We start from the raw sequence: 21,733 nt of genomic DNA, 5'->3' as shown, positions 1-21,733 counted from the left end.
GGGTAATTAAGTTATACGTTGTTAAGAAATGAAAGGTTTCACAACATAGAATCTATTCACCATGAAGCTCTATGGAACTTGCCCTTGTATACTTGGTAACTTGTACCTTGCTCATAAATGGTACTTCAAAGAAGTGTTGGAGCATACGAACTGCATTCATTTAAATTGGTGAATTAGAAAGGAAAACACACAGAGCATATTGAAATAAATATAAACTCAGTCGCAACTGAATCATTATTGAATGTTGTTTTTACAGAGTCATAACAAATCAGGAATATAAAAATATGCAATACTTTAATAAAACATATTAAAGAAACAGCAGTACAATGTATTTACTTGTGACCAGCACTTGCATTTAAATAAAAACATTTGGTGGTTCATAACAAATATTTATCGAACATCATACAAGAATTACACAATCATCTTAATTGAACATAAATTAACGTATATATACACACTGTACTTGATGGTTAACTAAGCACTAAACAATACATTTATTGAAGAAATAGAATATTGGCTTTGCTATGCATCGTATATAATTTCTGGCCGCATGTGAACCAGGAATTGGATTATCTTCAACAGAAATTTAGTCACGATCAAGGTTAATGTATTTGCATGACACGCCGCCGATGGTGCTGATAAAATCGCCACCAAGGCTTTGACAAAATCTTGAATGTTTTTCTTCAAAAACCGCATGAACTAGATAATAAAAACCTTTAATATAACGTGTATAACAAAAAATATTAAGTATGATAGTGGGATAAATAAGCATTCATTTGTCTTTTTCAACCTAGCCTCAGAGGAATAACGTTGGAAAATCTTTTTTATATTGAAAGGCCCTACATACGTGGTATTTGTATTTTCCTATATTTTAAGTTTTCTTTTATCAACTCAAGTCTTTAAATGCATAAATATCGTGTCTTATATGAAAAAACACTAATAACAATGGTACAAAATGGTTGTGATACAAATCTCTAAAAAAACAAGATCAGTTGTTTCTCAAAGCATTCAAAAGCGATAGCAAAGTAAATAGAAACTAAATGAGTTTAAGTTGAGTCAAAGAAAAACTGTTTCTGTTGTTGCCATTCAGAGATGATCAGCTTATAAATTGAATATATTAAAACAAACGTTGGATTAGTATGTCAATACAAACTCTTTTATCTAATACATTTAACACAGTAACCTTTCTTAATCTCAGATACTGTATGTTTCTTCTTGTTCAATAGGCTCCCGATACGTGGGCTCAAAGCCTATTGCGGGCTTCCACAGTTTCAAATTTGACACGAGCGGAAGTCCCAGGTCAACTCTCTGAGTACTGCTGTACTGTCGCCCATCCCGTCGGTGCACAAAAACAACACTGATGTCAACTACCAGATTGTCCTGTAAGAAGATTTAGGAAAGATGCTCAGTTAAAACTTGGTTATGACACAAGAGCGACACAAGCAGGTGCAAATGCTCGTCTGTTAGTATTTTCATTCGTTGAAAGATCGTAACTGGACCATTATCAAAATTAGAGTTATGAATATTGATAACCATATGCGTGTGACTAGTAAAATGTATAAAACTTGACTGTCAATATTTTAAACATTTTTTAGTTATTGCCAAGTTTAAAGTGTATTAAGTTCGATTATAACCATGCCGCCGATCACACATGGGCCCTTATTATTGACAACACTCACAAGCGTTTTTAAAACGACATTTACTTTGATCTTTATATTCTGAGCTCCAAAACATTTGGGGAATCTACTGGGCAAGTGTCATGGAATTACAGTAGTCATATCATTTTCAAGGTATTGTGCAAAACAATATAATACCAGACCTAATAGTGACCTTGACCTTTGACTTACTGACCCCAACAGCAATATGGTTTATCTACCGATCAATGGCAATATACTCTGAAGTTCAATGGTCCAATATCAAACTGTTGTGGAGTTCTTGTACAAGCAAAACACAGTCTACATACCGGCAAAAAGACTAACCAACTGACAGGCCTATCATTATTTGCAAACTTATATCCCCACATTTCTTCGAATTGGGCATCACAATGACAATACCTTTAGCTTCTGTATATCTTGAAGAGTGGTCCTCGTTCCATGTTTTCCGTTCCTCTTAAACGCATCCCTGTTGCCATACTGGGAGATGATCTAAGAAAGGCAATCAATGCAAAGGTAACTGTTGTACAATCACAGTTAACATGAACATTAGCATGGAATTCATATATCGTAGTGTTCATGTGAAATGAGCAAACATAATGCCTTTTGGTATATAAACACTGTGTACAGCTTTCTACTTTAACAAAAAAAGCGTCGGTGATATTGTGAAATGCTGATTTTAACATTTGACAATCTGTTTTGAATAAGACCCAACTATAGTCACTCACAATTGTCATATTTAAACTACATTGACATATGGATAAAACCCAGCCGACTCATTTGAAGAGCATAACCTGCTATGAAAGAATATGCAATTTAAATGCAATAATTGGTAATAACAAGTTAAACGCCATGCTTTACATGTGCATATTGTAGATGGCAACATACATACCAAGATTCATTTGAATATCTTGAATAGGTTCTGAGTTTTGACCATGGTCAAAGGTATAGCAAGACGCCGCCGATATCGACGCTGCCTAAGATGAAATCATTGCTAAGACAATTGCTCGATTATACATTTTCTTCATGTTTTAGTTATAATTGTTAGTATCTGAAAGTCCATCAATTAAAAGGAATAAAACTGTTGTTGGCATTTCATGATATTCCTCGTAAAAATATAGGCAAGTTACACGGCATTAACAGATTAAACTACTGTTCCTCGTTAAACAGACAAGCTAATAACGATGCACTGCAATGATGCCCTCAGTGCTACGGAAATTATTCCTTCCCTTTTCATTCGAAAAGCTGTTGAACAGAGTGGATAAATCTAAAAGGCTGAATGAAATCAGGATTAAGTCTGTTTCAGCTGATAGTAAATGAATTTTGAATATAATATATTCCTAGTGCATGCATTATGGCACATGCTAGACATAAGGTGAAGGGAAGACACTTATTATATGAAGTGCAGGTACAATCAACACTTGTATTCCTACCGGAGAGAAGTTGGAAATGAAAGCAACACATTGTTGGGTCTCTCCTTGCTCCTGCACCAACACAAAGACATCTAAAAGATTGTTATAGTATGACTGGAAGTCAAGCTGTAGAACAATTCCAAGCAATGGGAAAGTCAGGTCACGATTCCTCGGCTTGTCTATGGAAATATAAAAGTAAGTTGTATTTCCTGTAATTTGTTTTCCAGTTAACAATGTCCAATTTTGTAAAATTAATTATATACATAGTAGCTGCTCCATAGCATTTGGTATCCTGTATGGAATACAGCTACATTTTACAACAATGATAACCAGTACAGCTACTGTCATACCAGTGGAAAAGCTGGATTTTATAACATTAAATTAAATTATAACGATATATGAAGCAACTGATACCATTGACTTATCATGATTATCACTTGATAGCATTGACTTTGATCATTACACATTGTAGCTACCTTATTGACTTAAAGTGATAGCTACTCCATATCATTGATTATACGTATAATATAATCCAGCCACTGGATAAATAAGCTTACCAAGATAGCTACTACATAACAACTTCTATAATCATAACACAATAAAGCTATTATTCAAAATTGACTTAGCTATACAAACAATGTTATTGCCCTCTATAAAATAGACTTGACGGGATATATATTAAATAATATTATGTTACATTTATAGTTACTCCGTAATTGACTTGTTTAGAGAGCTACTCGTTAACACTGACTTACTGTTATAGTTACCCCATAATCTTTCCCTAGCCTTGTACGCTTGTTGCTGTCCGAGGTAAGTGATTTCGTCCGTCAGTGATCTTCGCGTTTCACCAACATTCGACCTTATCTCAGGAAGTTGTTTATCACAGTGCTTAGGACTACGGCTAAACTCTATAAGATAAACTAAAATGTCAATTTTTGTGAGCTTTGTCAAAGTAATCAAATATCCCAATGAAACTTGCGATCTTAATAATGCGCAGATAAAACCCATAGTAATAAATAACCATTTAATTTACCCTGTTGTTTCAAAACAGCATTTCATGAAATTAGAGTTACCAAAGGTTTGATAATGAAAATTATATTGATTAAACCACCAAAAGCGGTCTGAGAATTGCTCAACGCGAAGTGCTTGAAAATCTGAGGCAAAAGTTTCTGTTTGTTTACCTGTTACTATGAAGATATAAACAATATTTTAATGAAAAACTAAATAAACAAGTACAGTAGTCGAAAGTTTGAATGTAGTTTACTTAAACAAAAACTAAGTTTAGTCAATGGAACATAAATAAGGAACTGTAAGACGAAAAGGTTGTGGCTAATAAAGGTGTGCTTCCCACTTGAAATACAAATAGTTTCAGATTTCAAAGAAAATCTCTAATATTTTACTCCTCAAATTTACTTAATATACTATAATACTAAATATACTTACTATAAAGGTAAATCTAAATAAAACATATGTTTGGCTATGATGCAAGGCATGATGAGCGTGTGTATAAAGTTTCAAAATAATTCTTCTAAAATATTTTGCTCCAAAAACTTCCATTCGAATAAACTCTTATCAAAATTATTGAAGTAACTTTAATGCTCAACTTAAAGGGAACGTTACAATTGAATCATTCTGTCGTACATTTCATGGTGATAAGAGTTTAAGAATATTTCTTTTTTTTTCAAATTGTTGAAGTTCGCTCCATTAACCACCTTAAAAATATTGACATTTTTCCTAGGTAACCTAAACTTATCAATACAATTCAGGTGGGGAAAGCATGATTCTATTTTAAACAACAGTGACCACGACCTTCAGCACTACAATCAATAAAACAATCCCCATTCGTTTGCTATAAGTTGCATGTGTGATGGAGATTGGTGATAAATAGTTTGATGTATTTCCTCTATAAATGGTATTTTAAAACTGCATATATATATACTATTTATTAGTATTGTGGATAAGAAAATATGCGTTAGAAAGGAATATTCCTGTCAGATGACACTCCCTGCCGGTGATGATGTTCTTATAAGACAACTATGAAATATTCTTGAATGTCCTATCTTTTTTCTAGTTTTTAATCCTTGTACTTTTAACATATTGTATAGTCCGGGCCGGAGAAATAATTCTAGAGATGTCAAATGAAGAAGCGTGCATCAGGACCTTAAACAATTGCATCAGACAAATCCTATATAGTATAGATGGTCGGGTTGCAGCAATGCTATATCGCGTATCGTTTGTGATTGTATGATATTGAACACTTTTTTAAAGTACTTTCGTACATATATATACATCTACATATATAAACCATTTCAACCGCTTAAATCTACCTTCTTTAAGTTCAATGACGAGGTTGTCAATCCCGATGGGTTTCGTTAACAACGGGGCAAGATATCGTATCAGGAGACCTCTCTGTTCACTCGTGTTTTCGAGCGCACTCAATCCCAAACTCCTGTAATGTCAAGGGTTATATGATTGGTATAATTCAAGCCTTTTATTATATAAAAGACACACTCACACGCACTAGCACTCACACAAACACACATTCTCGACACTTCAACTAAACCATATTGTTTTACTGAAAAAACAATGACAACTCTCAGTCAAAGCTTTGTCAATATGTTCATGTTACAACAATTTAGGCAATATCGTGGCCCTCAGCGTGGATAAACATACCGAGACAACATCACCGTACTGGTAAAGTTAATATCACATCTACCTGCTCAGCGTTTTTGTTGGATGTAAGAGAAGTGAGATGGATCACATGAGATCAAAAGAATGATGAACAGGTAAACTGACACAGATTTCTAAATACCAGTATAATTTGTATACAATCTGCTAAAAATGTCATCCTAGATCATTATGACAATTCTTGTAATTGGCTTAATCAAATGCATAAGGATTATTTTCTCAAGATTGGCTCTATGAGATGCAATTGCTGCGATAACCCATAAGGGAAAACACCTTCCTTAGCACATGATCCCATAATGCGACTTACTGCCAGGCATAATAAGTATTGTACAACAACAGCAGCTGATGCAAAGGCTTGAACGGTGTGTCTTGCATGAACTACACATTTGAAGGGACCTTTTATTATCAGGCATAAGGGCTGTCACAAACTATGTGCAGCCCAGCATGCATCTTCGACTGAGATGGCAGAGAAGGTCGCTTGAGTGATGTTGAGGAGATGCTGGCTTTGAAGAAGGCACCATATGAGGCAAACAGTCGGCACCAGACATTGCAGGGGAGGGGAGAGGCAGCTGATATTTAGAGATCAATAATTAGTGTGAAGGAAACTATGGGTGACATGCCTGGCCTCAGTGGCATCGACTACTATGCATAATTGTCTTCTGTAACATATGCACAGGTTTATTTGAATATCTTGAACGGGTTTTGAGTAACTGTCCAAGTTGTTTCACGCTGACGGCGTTGCTGATAATGGCAACAAAGTTATCAACAACCTCGTATTTCGTGCAGTAAAAATGAAAATGAAATACATTTAATATATATGAACATGTAACTGAACACAATACAATAATATCCGATTTTTTTTATATATATTAGATATATTTAAATATATTTCATGCAATTAGGGGTCATATAGTTACTCGAGCTTTTATTTAACTCTATCAATGCATATGTGTGAAAACCCTATGATGGTAAATGTTATTTATCGTCATTACATATCATGCATAGTATGATATAGTATATTAAATACATATCAATTATTCAATTTACATTACAGATATTGATTTCTATAACATTCAAATATTCATAATTCATAGATAAATTCTTCTTCTGCAATTAAATCAATTGAAAAACTACTATAAAGCTCTCATAGTCTTTATTACTCTATGTTTTCACATGCATTTTAATCGCAGTCCAGCAGGATGTCAATAAAATCGAAACCTTTTTTATTAAAAAGAAATGAAGTTAACTATAAATCGTGTTTTAAACGTTTTGTATGCATTTTAGATTACCATTGTATCTGACATTTCACATGTGAATTGAGTTGAAATAAATGAATAACATACAAATAACCGTACTTTTATCTGTAATAGATTGTCGGCCATTTTTTTACATATCAGTTATCCGTAAGCAATGTCTTTCCAAAAGATATCAAATTAACATGCAGTAACATGGCGACAACATTTAACGTTATTGACAAGCTTGAAATGACAAGACCATTTGTACATCGGTTAATAACTTAAATCGGAAATGACGTCAACTATATACAGCTATTGTTTTTTTGGTTTGCATCACTTACATGTTACAAACTAATATATTATTGAATGCATATTTTGTTTGTTATTTCGATTTAAAAAACAATTGCTTTACGTGTATGAAAGTTTGTACTTGTCGCCATTTTGTACAATATTCTGCCATTTGCATATTCTGGTAAAACATGATCTGTTCTGCACTGTCACTTTTGCAATCTTGTTCACCAAGGCAATACTTTTTTACACAACAAAAAGAACAAATCATAATTAAAATGTCTTACGTGGCATAGCAGTAGCAAACGTTTGCATTCTGCGCCGACGTGAAAAAACTTCTTGGTGGCTCTGAGGATTTGCCTTTGCCCCTAAAATGACAAAATAATATACATACTACACATAAGACACATTATCTTAAGTATTACATATGTGTATATAAATACATTTTGCTGTAACCAAGTTTTCATGAGATATTCCAGGCCCTTATTTGAATTATGATAGTGTTAGGTTATCGTCATATAAAGCCTCCAGTAGTTTCCGGTTCCGATCAACTCGAGTTTCATGGACTGTTTTAAAACGGAACTCCCAGCATTCATCGGATGAACTATTTTGATGTGTCTGCGGTGTGCTTGTGACGTTTGTATGCCATGTTCGTACGTTTGTATCTCTAGTTAGTTCGGTGTTCACATTGATATATCATCCCTATTGATTCCATTGCATTAGCATACAAGTGCATTTCATAACAATTGAACCAATAAAGACAGTACAAACTTGGGTATTCTTACGACATTCTGCAAGTATCCAGTACCAGGAACACCAGAGCCGGGTTCTTTTTCTGGAAGTTGTGCAAGATAAGACTTGTATTCACACATTCATTTGACGCGGGCATGGATGGGGCATCCGTCGGTATTAAATAAGAAACTCCTCTTTCCTCGAAACCATGTCCACAAAAATAGAAGACAACATACACGTTTTTGTCGATCAATTTACAAAACTCTATGACAGCATTTTCAATTTCTGGCTTGGTTAAGTTCAGTAACATAACGACTTTGAAGTTAATTGAAACGAGGCTTTCAGCCATTTCCCGAATGTCGTTTGGAGGGGCCTTTAACGAAATTGCCGAAAGGTAATCAGAGTTTCCGATCAGTAAAGCCACTTTGTCATGAGCTGGAAAAATAAAAATGAAGTAATCAAACCAAAATAATGGATAACGGTTTTCCTACAAACTTTGATTAGCATATCTATTTATTCAATAAGTTTCCATCCCGATTTCTTTACATGCAAACGAATAATCTAATGTAATACTAAACTTTGTTAAGTAACATATGCCTTTAAAGTCAATATTGGTTAATGAGTGGATTTAGTTTTATTTCAAATATAGGGAAGATACACAAACTGCTTACGGTTATATAGATTAACAAATGGTATCTTAAGATGCAACAATGCGGGGTTTGTTAACACGCGACTGCTCTGAATTACCCGTCCGTCTACTGTCATTTTCATGGCCTTGACCTCACACTGGTAAGTGCCCTGGCAACTCGCGTCTTGTATGTTGTAGATCTTGTACTTAAAGCTATTTGCACCTGTTATAACGAATACAAATACGCATTATTAAATTTATAATAAATATTTATTAACAAGTCTTACTTTGTTATAATCCATACAGGTTTATGTAAGTCTTTTTTTGTAAGCAAAACATTTGGCTAAAATCTTTGCATGCTAAAGCTTTTTTGAGAATATTGGGGCTGGACCTCATATGTCTTTCTTTGACAATCTATCAGTATAAATATATATATTAATATTTTATACCATCACATGTTTTACCCTTAATTTCTTTCCCGTCCTTGATCCACTGGTATCGGAGGGGCAAACCACATTGAGCCTCCACCATAAACAAGGCACGTTCACCCAACTCGAGCTCCTTAGAAGTAGGATGAGAAATTACCCTTATTTCTGAAATATGTACATTCGTATTTATAAATAACCTAATAACATAAGTTGTGTAAGCGTTTGTAGAAAAACAGCATCATAGCCATAAACGTCAACAAACAGTAAAACTTATTGGTAACAGTATACACTCTTTAGGAATGAAAGCCAACTAATTAGATGCAATAAAATACATTTGTAACTGAATAAAGTTGGCAGGAATTTATCAAAATATTTGCTTTCTGGTTTTGACTGTATGATTAAAGAAATTCAAATTGATAACGGAGTAATGTTGAAATGCAAATGACCCGATATTACATTATATGATAAGGTTTTACATGTTTATTGATCATCTATGTAAATGTTACATGTTAATATATCGTAAATGAAGATGTTACATGTAAATGGATCATCTATGTAGTGTTAATAATTTGTTACGACTACCAAACGCAAAACATGTGATATTCAGCACTACCAATCAGGGCTCGGTGAAGAATAGGCAATGGAAGTAATTTATTTAAACCACGCTACCCTCTTTCTTCTCTCTTAACCTATTTCACCTTCTTATTATGTTCTCAAACAGAATTAAATCTTTAAAGATTAAATAATATTAAACAAAGCCAAATCATGTTAGACACTGCCATATGATTCAACAATATCAATATCATTGTGTCATCTACATTGTAAGCTGTACAATTGTCCGTCATTAAATATTTACTTTTGCTAAGGTTTGGAAAAGAACTTTTTAAGATATATTTTTCTCCCACCTTAGATAAGTAGATCCAATAATTTAACCATGCTAGATATTCTTATCTTAACCACGGGCGAAGATAAAATGCCCGTATGGAACTTCTTTTTTAATGGTCACCACACTGTAATTACCTCCCTTGTTGAAGACTGTCGTCAGTAGCACTTGTAGACTTGTCTTATGGTAATATTTAGAACTCTAATTAATTATTTCTCGCTTCAAATGTGACTATAAAAAAGTTTTCAAGCACCATTTAAGAAATAATGCTTTATTCTCCTTAGAACTATTTAAAAATACCGATTTGACTATTAATATTAACTGGATCACTGCTCGCATATCCATGACAACCGCGTGCTATCGTATATCCATACGCAATTATTCTCACTACTCACAAAAGAGTTCCAGCAAAACATACATTTTTACTTAATTTTGTTTAACTGAGGTGGGAGAAAAAACATCTACCATAGCCGAGAGTCTAAGGATAGGTTCATCCCGACCCTCGCGCAGGGTGTTTTGCGGAAACTCGGTAAACCTCGTTTCCGCAAAACACCCTACGCTCGGGTCGGAATGAACATATCTTACACTCTCGGCCATGGAAGATACTTATATTCTTTCGTTCTAATCCTTTTCTTGATTTTACATGTGTTTTCTGTTTGTCTGTATGATTTGTTTTAATACGCTGATGAATAAAATATGTGTAAACTAAACGCAAAAGAGCAAGAAAAACCAGCAATAAACTACCAACAACAACATTTATTTCATAACATTGTTCTCCCTTTTATAAATGATGGAATACTTGAAAACAATTGGACTTCACAATTTCTCGTGAGCTTTTTACACAAATCTAAAAGACTTATTCGTAAATACATGGAAATAAACAGAGCATTCAAGAACGTTTTAAACAAGCTTTGAAAAACATGCTAAAAAGCAACAGGGAAAACATAAATAGTTAATTTTAAAAGAATTTAGGTCACCATGCCGATGATACAAGAGTATAACATATAATAGTAGAAAAGAATTGAACACTAATTATAGAGTACTGACTACCTAAACTTCTTAAAAAATAATAATCTATGTAGGTGTCACATATGAATAGACATAGTTACATGTTAGTATACCATTTATAAGCTTGCATTTAAATATATCATATATGAGTGTTACATGTTAATAGATCATCTTTCTAATTGTAACATGTTACTTTATCATCTATGTAGGATATGAGAATAAATATATAATATTTGAGTTGTACACGTTACTTGATCAGTTTTGTAAGTGTGAAACGTGAACTATGTGTAACTTGTTACTAGATCATCTTTTTAGGGGAAAGGTGCTACATATTACTTTACCAGCTATATAGGTGTTGGATGGTACTAGACTTTCTATGTAAGTGTTATATATTAAAAGGTCATCATTGTAGGAGTTACAATCTCAATAAGATATATCTAACTGTTGCATGTTACTAGGAGATCTATGACTGTTACATTTGTATAGATCATCTATGTACTAGACACGCTACTCTATTATATATTAGTGTTCTATGTTGATTCATTATCTATTAGTATTGCATAATTTTACATATCAATATAATACAAGTGTTGCATGGGCATTCTACATCACGCTACTACATTAAATATGGATGCTGTATGTTGGTATATCATCTTTGATCGTTGCATGTTTATATATCATTTACGTAGGTGTTTCATGTTACAAGTGTATCCACCATCTACATTTAATGGAGGTGTTGCATGTTAATATATCAGCTGTGACCGTTGCATGTCAATATATCGTCTGTGACCGTTGCATGCTAATATATCATCCATGTAGGTGTTATGTTGTATTAGTTTTTTATGAACCTGTTTCATGTTAAAAGATAAATTATCAAAACAGTCGAATTATCAGAGGAAAAGAGTTTTATCCAATGTTTTTCATTTATTTAATTATTAAAGTTGCTTTTTACTGGAAGGTTGTGTGATCACAGAAGTAAAAGGTACCCACAAAAGGGAGATGTATTTTGACTGAAACCATTTAGAGTGATCATAAACAACTCTTACCATGATTTTGCTCTATGTGACGAACAGGAGCTAAAATAAAATACAGAAAAACATGCGTTGACTTGCGTTGCTCAGTATGCAACATCAAACAGAACAATTAAAATAATATACCTGCATCTTGGTAAACATTTTTAGATGTGTCTGTATGCCTTAAAAGAATAAAAAATGTGTCGTCGAGGCCTTGTTAGTCAGGTGCCGTTAAAAACAACTGACTATACCATCCCGGTTCGTTTGTACGTAAACTAATTAACCGAAAGTACATATTGGAAACGTTTGTCGCTCTTAGAAGTGTTGTTATAATCTTAGCTGAAATCAAATGTTCAAAGGACTCGTTTGTGATATTTGTTTAAAATATAATATTTACATGTGCTTTCTAATCACATAAAGCCCTTTCAAATAATATAAAAACAATGAACATGGAAAAGTTCCCTCAATTGTACATCTTAAGAATTTTGTGTGTTGGTTTATTATTTTCGAAGGAACTGTATAACACGCTTGTAAACAATGCTTAAAATTCTAAATATTGGTAGGAACTGTACACCAGCACCTTGCTTTGTTAATCAAATATCGATAATTCTAGTAAAAAGGGCAGTTAAAAGTTTAAGTTCATGTACTTTAACTGATAACTTTCTACCATTGATAAATTTATTTATCAAACTGATTGTAAACACACAGTCCTTCAGGAAAAATCCGCACAAAAAGGTCTACCGCATATAAAACATTTGTTGGAACATGATGGAACAAGGTTTACCTTACATAAGACAAAACTTACTTGGTGATGGATGGTGAGGCATTTTTGAAAGGTTTTTGGCACCTGGCAGGTTTAGCCTCTTAGAAACGAAAATCGGTTTGGGCTTGATAATCACGAGGGATATGTTCGTAAGCCTTGTCTTCTGAGGATCGGAACAGTTATGGATCTGGCACGAATAACCACCAGCATTAGCAGAACTGTAAAGATGATGTAGTTTCAATTGTTGCAATAGTTTAGGAACGTTCAGAAATTTAAAACTTCACCTAATCTGTTAGTTCTATTAGTTTTGTTCTTAATATGAAACTTATTTCAGAGGCCATGAAAAACCATGTTCGTCGATTGGGAACCGGGTACCAGCTACGGCAAAGAAAGGTAAAAAGGCTCTGTTTAGAAAGACAAAAAGGTAATAACGCACCTAGATATATACCTGTCGTTATTACTGAGAAAGTGTATATACTAACTTACGTAAAGAAATTAATTTTATATACAGTACCATAAATCAATAATGTTATGTTAATGACCTAACATGTTTTTAATCTACATGCACTGTTAATTGTAGGACGTAACTTTCTACTATGAAAGTGGGACAAACAAAGTTCCACCAGGATAGGCACTTTGGTTTATGGAAAAGCAGGTTAATAATAAAACTTTCACAATAATCACTGTTGTAGATTATTATAAAGTTGAAAAGGCCTAGCATGCTGGCTTGAGCCTTAGATTTTCAAAACTATTCAATAAAGGTTTTATAAACATCCTATTTTCAACTACGCCTGTTATGTATCCAGTGCCTTTATTATATTTTGAACATTTTGATTTACTGACATGAAAGGAATTGATGTGCATAGTCGTACGTGACATTGGCTATTGTGAGTGTTCTCTCGGTACATCCCTTCAATTCATTAAACTTATTTTTCCCATCTGGACAAAAGAACCACTGAAATCTTGGGTGTGGTTTCCCCATGGCCGCTATCTCCAACACTAGAGTCTCTCCCTCATTTATGTCCACTTCTTTCGCTGGGCTTTGTGTTATTCTTATTTTCTCTGAAAAAAAGTTAGAACAACAATTGAAAGGTGACTTCTAGTGGTCTATATCAATGGATGAAATTACGAGCTACTAGGCAAGTCAGTGTTTATATTTACTGCGTCCCCTGATTAAAAGTATTAACGGCTGACTGCCTAATTACTGAAAAAAATGTATCGGCATATTTGAAAGATAATGCTTTCTCATTGGTCAAAATATAATGTTGACCACTTACCATATTTAGAGAGGCCCAGCAGATACGTATCGATGCCTGTCTCTTCCAGCAGAGCTGACAAATCCCCGACGGTCATGCCTTGCGAGCCCAACTCTGTAAGCAGTTTCCCAGCTGCACTTTCTCTTTCGATCCCTTGAGCCCAGAGCTCGACTTGCTGAGGGCTAGAAGTTTAGTGCAATATGTTTAATGAATTATTGCTAACTGTATCGATCTAATAAACACGCCAAAATCTCTATATTTATTTATTAATCAACTATTACGTGTTTGACGTGATACAGAGACAATTGCTGTACCAATACCAGACAATTGAAGACAATATATGACAGAACTCGCTCTATATCGACCAAACTCGACCAATATCGACAAAACTCGCCTAATATGAGTTTTCTCCGCTTTGATTGGCTACAAAACTCGCCTAATATAGGATTTGAGAAATGGGCCATTTTCATTGGCTGTCAAAACTCGCCTAATATGAGAAATATGCTTGATTTTTTTTTAAAGGTAGCCATTTTGTTTTCCTTTTTCCGACCGGTTTGCAAATTTTGTGCTTCGTATAACTCTATACGGAATACTTGAACCTATTAAATGATTAAACCACTTTGTACGGTGTGATATTATAGTTGTTTTTAAACCGTTGGTGGATTTTACGACTATTATGATTTTGTACATCGACAAAATGGACGACGAAGGTGAAAAATTTGTCGTTTTAGCAAACGATTTACGAAATTAAGACGAAAAGACATGCTTCCTTACAATGTACAGTTCTATATTCATAAGTATGTGCAATGTCACTTTAAGGACGCATGTCAAAATCACAGTGGCTTAATGACAAAGGCTCATGAAAGTCACAATAAATAATTTCAACTAGCCAAAATTATATTTTACACATACTTGAACATGTGTTTCAATAATATAATACATTGCCATACACATAAAATCAGATTTTACATAATTCAAAAATACCCTATACTGTAATATGAAACAAGTGAAGAATGTTCGCCTGGCGAAAATGTAAACAAAGACCAATTCTCGTTGAAAATTATAACTTCTTCGTAAGCTACAAACAAAATACCTGTCTCATAGATGCAGTGGCCCGTTATATACACGTTTAAACCGGTATTTTTGTCGAGAGAAACAGCATACGACAAAAATGCTTAAAAATGCGAATTATCACAAGTTCTAGCCAGACATTGTTCTGTCAAAATGACGTAGTACCCGGCTCGCCTTAATCGATTAGCGAAAGCGGCCGAAGGACGGGAACCACCGGAACACTCAACCCTTTTCCGATGGTTCCCGTCCTTCGGCCGCTTTCGCTAATCGATTAAGGCGAGCTGGGTACTATGTCGTTTTGACAGAACAATGTCTGGCCAGCGCTTGTGATAATTTGCACTTTGAAGCATTTTTGACGTATACTGTTTCTCTCGACAAGAATACCGGTGTTAACGTTTACATAACGGGCCACTGCATCTCGGCCTTTCGGGCTCAGGCAAATACAGTTAACATCGGACAAATAACTAGGCCAATATGAAATCACCCAATTAATAACATTATAATACTAAGGTTATACAAAGTTGAAAATCTTCTTTTAATGTTCAACTTCCATTAGACACGTTAATTTTGCTTGATGTAGTTATATTTTAAAACGAATGTGGTTAATCGAAACGGCTCAACCCCATAGCGTAAAATGACGTGGCTTTCACGTGTACAAAATTACCATTATTCAGCGTTAATTTTGTTATATATAGTTTTAGGTTTTATTTTCAATCAGGAATTTGACCATTTAGTAAGAGTAGTTCATTGTCGTTTGGGTCTTTGCCTTTACCCCTAAACAGGGTTGTAATTGTATTAATAACAATATAACCGTTGAAAAAGTATGCCAATAGTACAGTTTGTTTTAACAGTCTGATTCAGATTTGTGTCATGCATTCAGTCACCTCGTATGTATTGCTTATCATAAGACAATCGCATTAGTTGATCATAATCATCAAGAAGATCAGATGTTTGAACTGTGATTCACTTTGTATTAAACTCTTGTTTAGTATTTATTATATTCATTTAATAAAGTTGCCACTATTGGCAAAACAGCATGCACTACAAATACTTCATTATGCGCAATTGTTTTTCATTTTGAAATGTATGAGCATTGGCAACACAATAAATTGTGAGAAATATATATATTAGAATAGTAATAAAATAAAAAAAACGAAAGCATAATGTTTATTCATAGATTATTCCGTAGCATCAACTTACGTGATTTTGTATCTCTGTTTAATCATGTTAGATGTTTCCAGAGTTCCAATTAAGGCTCTCCAATTCCTTGGTGCAGGATTCGTGTCCAACACTTCTCTGGCCTTAATCCAAACACTTCCCGGAAGATCACTGACACTCGCATCCATGTTTAATCTATTATTCACTGACATGATTATTTTACTCTGAAATAAACTTACTCACGGAAAAATTGCATAATATTATCTATATTCTATCATGACTCTGATGTATTTTGTTATTGATACATTAGTTTATTGTTCATGGAATTCAATCCAGTAATCATTAGCAAATATTGGTTTCAGTCATTAAATAAAAATATCATGTAACGATTTATAATTCAAAATATGACTATAACAAGTGGTAATAAGTATCCGTAATATTTGTTTTGTGTTCTAATAAGAATCATCACCTAACTTAATATAAGTGGTGCCAAGTTGCTTAAAATGAAAGCCCGTATAATTTTTACAATGAATATTTCTGATTCACTTTTCAATAAAACCTTGTTTTAACTTCCTGAATCCTTTACAATGATCTAATTTCTAAAGATTTCTAATCTAAAGGGTGTACTTTGATCAATAACTGAATGTTGAGCATATCTTTAAGCTTACTCACTTTTTAAAGGAACACACGTACAAATAGTAAAAAAAAAACTGCAAAAAGAAGATATTACTATATGTTGTAATTACAAGACGTAGTCAAGCGTTGATGTTTAATAACAAAGCTCTTTCGTTTCAGATTTTTTTTCTTAAACATTTAAGCAAAAATTCAAATGTAATATGTAGATACTTTATCATAACATCTTGATGTTTAAGCAGGGCGGAACGAGCGAAGCTTGTGTGCCTTCTCAAATATAATAATATGCATAATGTGTTCTAACTGACTTACATTAAAATGTGTTTCCAGCAGGAGTTGTAAGACGTTTAATTTAAAAAGAAAAGAAAAAAGAACGAACAAGTCGATGTAATGTGGCTGGGGTATCATTATGGCTAACAATAGTTTATTTCTTTAAAACTGCATGCAAAGATTTATTATTTACATTTAATCAATGAAATATCATATACACAACCGATATAAACGCGTGTTTAAAAAATATTCGAGTGTTTGTCTTCTTAAATACATATTACATTCCGATATAACGTCTATGTAACGATCATTTTGGGTATCTTAAATCAACTGGTTTACCTTTAACTTGAAACCGCGAAAAAACACAATGGACGCTATCGATCAATTGATATGGCACTCAGGGTCTTAAACATTTGGTTTCACGTATTGAATACAGATTTCAAAATGTATATAGATATCGTGCCACGTTCTGTGGGGCACTCTGGAGAAACGAGTATTACATCGTAGTCACACATGCGAACATGTCCTGCTCGGTGTCGAGGTAAATGGTCATATTTCAGTCAAATATCTGTGCTTTTTACTGACAACTTCATTTTTTGAAATGTGATACAGCCCTTCGAGTGGTAAGGCAATCTTGCATTTAAGATTAAAAAAAGTATATGAAAAAATATCACTAATTTTTTATCAGAGAGAACTAATTCACCTTGATATTTAGCATATACGGTCGCGTTGGTGTTTTCGTTGCACTTCTTGTTTATTCACAGTGTAAGAGCTTTGCAAGTAGTTGTCATAATGAAAAAGATATTATTCAATATTTATCATTCGGCGCACTGCCGATTCAATATAGGAGCGACTAGTATGGATGATATCATACGTATTCTTAAATCGTAAACACTATTGTCATATCTTTTATTTGGATTAATTTATGTCATATCTTTTATTTGGATTAATTTATATCATATCTTTTAATTGGATTAATTTATGTCATATCTTTTATTTGGTTTAATTGATGTCATATCTTTTATTTGGTTTAATTGATGTCATATCTTTTATTTGGTTTAATTGATGAAGTCAGACCAAAATCCCCATTCTATTTTTAACTCCAAATCACTATTTAATTACTTGTATGTAATATGATATCAGTTTAAAACAGATTAAACAGCGCGTATAGGGCAAATCAATAAGTAAACAATGTAGTATGGGATATAGCGACAATAATAAAATAAAACCACATGTTACTTTTGAAAAACCAGAAGCTCATTATTGTTATCAAATAAACACTCATGAGGCCAAATCAAATTAATTTTGCGTTGCCTGATTTTACCTTGCATATATTTTCATTAACTAATAGGGAAGTGCACGATTGTTAAAAAAGGGTGAAAGGGTTAAAGGGCAATTATGTTTGACAAACTCTTTAATTATATTTATTGGTTTAAAAAAAACGCTCTTCGCTCTGTTAGTTTTTTCAGAAAAATTTAAATAAAAATATTCATATTATTATTCTCGCCCGCGTAAATGTTTTTGGTCAAAAATCACAGAAACAAAAAAAACGGCGTTGCCTAAGCCATTCATGTCATGAATATCTATACCCATTAAAAAGTCGATGTATGGTGTGTTCAGCAAGACTGATAATTTTAGTTGTAGCCGATGAGGTAGTCAATTCGATTCTAGTTTTTTAACTTCTACACACAACTGTATAGGGTTTATAGAGTATTTTATCCGTGGTATAAAAATGATATTTTTCATTGCCTGATCTCACTTCAAAATCAAATGTCACCGCAGTTCATAGACATAATTTTATATTTATCCCATTTTATATCCTCATAAATTTTTTCAGTGTAAGTTCGCAATATATTTCACCTTCGTCATTTGTGAAATAAAACATCCGGCGCTCACTCGGTAAAATATATTGCAAGCTTACAGTAAACCAAACAAATATCCTCTATATATTTGTTGAATCTTCAATCAATATTTTAACAGCAGAACGTGACCAATACACATATCGATATCAAAGGCATTCTCTCATAAGTACGATATATTCTGAATATGCTAATAGAGCCATTTAGTCCAGCAAAATAGAGAGTTTATTTAAAAGTTAAGCTCTATTGAAATAAACTTACACAAAATCATTGTCGAAATGTTTATACATAGCGATTAAGATATCTGAAAATTAATGAAAATAAACAAAGAAGTAATATGATATTTCGACTTACAGTTGGTACTTTACAGTTAACCTGCAGTGATTTATGAATATCTTGCTGCTTTATGTACAATAATTATATATTTATCATACCGAGGTGCCAAGTGTACGATACTTTTTTATCTTCAAAATATTGACCTTAGATATCTTAGCGCTTACCTTCAAATTAATCCATTGATTTAGAATTTAACTAAAATATCCTCATACAAGCAAGTGCGTGGTTTATCAATTAATATAAACACTATCAAACTATCATTGTATTACTACTATCTGTGTAGGGTAAACTTGCCTGTGATGTCATCCATTGTTCTTTATTTTTTTTTGTTTTTTGTTCTTTCTAACGTAGTATATTTCTATCAAATGTCCATTTTGTAAGAATAGACTGGTTTGTGTTGCTTAAAATATTGACAATCAAAGTAGAAACAAAGTTACATAATAAGATACCCTTTACACAGGGTACACACATGCGTCTTTTCATTATAAAAAACTTTTCTTTTCTATTATAACATATACAGCACGGCTAAATTATGAATATTTACACATACATTGAATCGTTAGGATAACAATAGTTTTATATCAGTATATATTTCAGTTTATAACAGAAAACACACTAAGGTCTTGAATAATAAATACCGTCTTACAATGTCAGTATTACAAAGTTGAAACTTGATTAAATTTCAAGATTTATTAGTTAAAAAACTTCTGTTTGCAAATATGGTATTCATTTGATCGCCATTTCATATATGCCTTTTAACATCAATTTGATCACAGTTTTCGTATGAAAAGAAAAACAAAAATACTAAATAAATTCAAGGACTCTTATTTCATGTTTGTATTACACATTTTCATTATATGAAATTAATTGCGTGATTGTATTATTTAATACTTCATAAAGGGATTTTAACAAAAATCATTCAATTTTTAAACTAATGTTTTTAAATAATAGAACCTGAACTTAACAACAACCAAACCTTTTTACAATAAGTAAAATAGCAATATTTAAGATTTACCACAAAACAATCAGAAATTATGACTGTATATTTACAGCAACCCCACTCAATATTTAATGCAAAAAGGCTGTGTTGAAAAATTGATGAAATCAATTATTTGTTTAAGAGATTTGCTTAACATGCTTTAACCGGTAGTAAAAACTGCCATCTCACATGCTGCCATAACCGATGACAAAAGTCGTCTGAAATTGATGTACAGTACTGCAAAACATGGTTAACTCCAAGGTCGCACATAATCCCTTTGTAAGGATCGGTGGCATTTATCCATCTAGAATCTTCCATCATTGAGACAATTTGGTGAACAAAGTGCGAAGTGTTGCTGATTGCCCGGTTAATAGCGATGATACAACACGTCGAGTGTGTTGTACATGGACGTGTGTGCGACTTGAAAAGTTATTTTTAACAAATACAAATTAACTTTTGTATATTAAGTGTTACTTTTGCCACAATATCACAAGCTAATACGTAAAATCAGTATTCATTGGAAACACACGCAAAATTCAAAACTTTTAAATATTTTTTGAAGTTATATTTTCGTTCACTAGAATTAAAATTACCTTTTTCTTTCACTAGTATAATGAAACGGCTTTGATTCAATTGCATGTATGTTAACTTTAACAAGGCTTCGTTTAGTGACATGCATGTCTAATATAACAAGGCTTCGTTAAGTTACATGTATGCCTGACCATAAGGCTGTGTTCAGCTACATATACATCTGATATAGCATGACTTCATTAGGTAACATGGGTGTCTTTAATAGAAAGGTTTTGTTCAGTCATATGTATGGCAAATGTAACAGTTGTATGTTAGCTTAATTATACATCATATGTATCTGTTCAAGCAAGGCTTCGTTCAGGCACAGACGCGTCTATTATGACAAGGATTCGTTCAGAAGCATGCGTTCTTATTATGACAATAATTCGATTAGAAACATGCGTGTCTTTAAGAACAAGACTTCAATCAGAAACATGCGTGTCTATTGGGACTAGACTTCGTCCAGAAACATTCTTGTCTATTATGACAATACTTCGTTCAGGACCATGCGTGTCAGTTAGAACAATACTTAGTTCAAAAACATGCGTTTTTATTAAAACAAGGATTCGTTAAGGCACATGCCTGTCTTTTATGACAAGGCTTCGTTCAGTAACATGCGTGTCTGTTATAACAAGGCTTCGTTCAGTAACATGCGTGTCTATTAGGACAAAACTTCGTTCAGAAACATGCGTGTCTATTAGAACCAAGATTCATTAAGTCACATGCGTGTCTATTAGGACAAGGTTTCGTTCAGTAACATGTGTCCCTATTAGGACATGGCTTCGTTCATTAACATGCCTCCCTATTAGGACAAGGCTTAGTTCAGTAACATGCGTGTCTATCATGACAAGACTTCGTTCAGTAACATGCG

General features: G+C 33.2%; 1 protein-coding gene across 2 annotated transcripts; it reads right to left on the bottom strand.

Annotated features, from left to right (window-relative positions):
• Window positions 1-289: 289 nt before the first annotated feature.
• On the bottom strand, window positions 290-16,773 carry LOC128227521 (mucosa-associated lymphoid tissue lymphoma translocation protein 1-like). 2 transcript variants are annotated; one of them, XM_052938153.1, is made up of 14 exons: window positions 16,258-16,773; window positions 14,008-14,168; window positions 13,603-13,792; window positions 12,773-12,948; window positions 12,001-12,030; window positions 9,100-9,228; window positions 8,679-8,858; window positions 8,061-8,442; window positions 7,563-7,643; window positions 5,392-5,513; window positions 3,820-3,972; window positions 3,086-3,243; window positions 2,055-2,144; window positions 290-1,380 (listed from the first exon to the last, which is right to left on the bottom strand). In XM_052938153.1, exons 1-14 carry the CDS (start codon window positions 16,425-16,427, stop codon window positions 1,195-1,197), a joined length of 2,208 nt encoding a protein of 735 aa, XP_052794113.1. In that variant the 5' UTR covers window positions 16,428-16,773; the 3' UTR covers window positions 290-1,194. The 2 variants fall into 2 exon arrangements, with proteins under 2 accessions (XP_052794113.1, XP_052794114.1); XM_052938154.1 differs by lacking the exon at window positions 16,258-16,773 and adding an exon at window positions 15,080-15,153.
• Between the last annotated feature and the right edge of the window lie 4,960 nt (window positions 16,774-21,733).

This window comes from Mya arenaria, chromosome 3 (assembly GCF_026914265.1).
Source record: "Mya arenaria isolate MELC-2E11 chromosome 3, ASM2691426v1".
NCBI classification, from domain to species: domain Eukaryota; kingdom Metazoa; phylum Mollusca; class Bivalvia; order Myida; family Myidae; genus Mya; species Mya arenaria.
The sequence above is the reverse complement of the archived record's forward strand: the minus strand, read 5'-3'. Positions and strand labels throughout refer to the sequence as shown.

Bases quoted from the DNA above. Each gene is read 5' to 3' on its own strand.
- LOC128227521 (XM_052938153.1), bottom strand. From the start codon at position 16,427: ATGTCAGTGAATAATAGATTAAACATGGATGCGAGTGTCAGTGATCTT. The intron at 3,244-3,819 runs GTAAGTCAGTGT...ATATTTCCATAG, and splicing joins ATTATGGGGTAACTATAACA to ACAAGCCGAGGAATCGTGAC. The intron at 1,381-2,054 runs GTATTGTCATTG...ATCTTCTTACAG, and splicing joins AAGATATACAGAAGCTAAAG to GACAATCTGGTAGTTGACAT.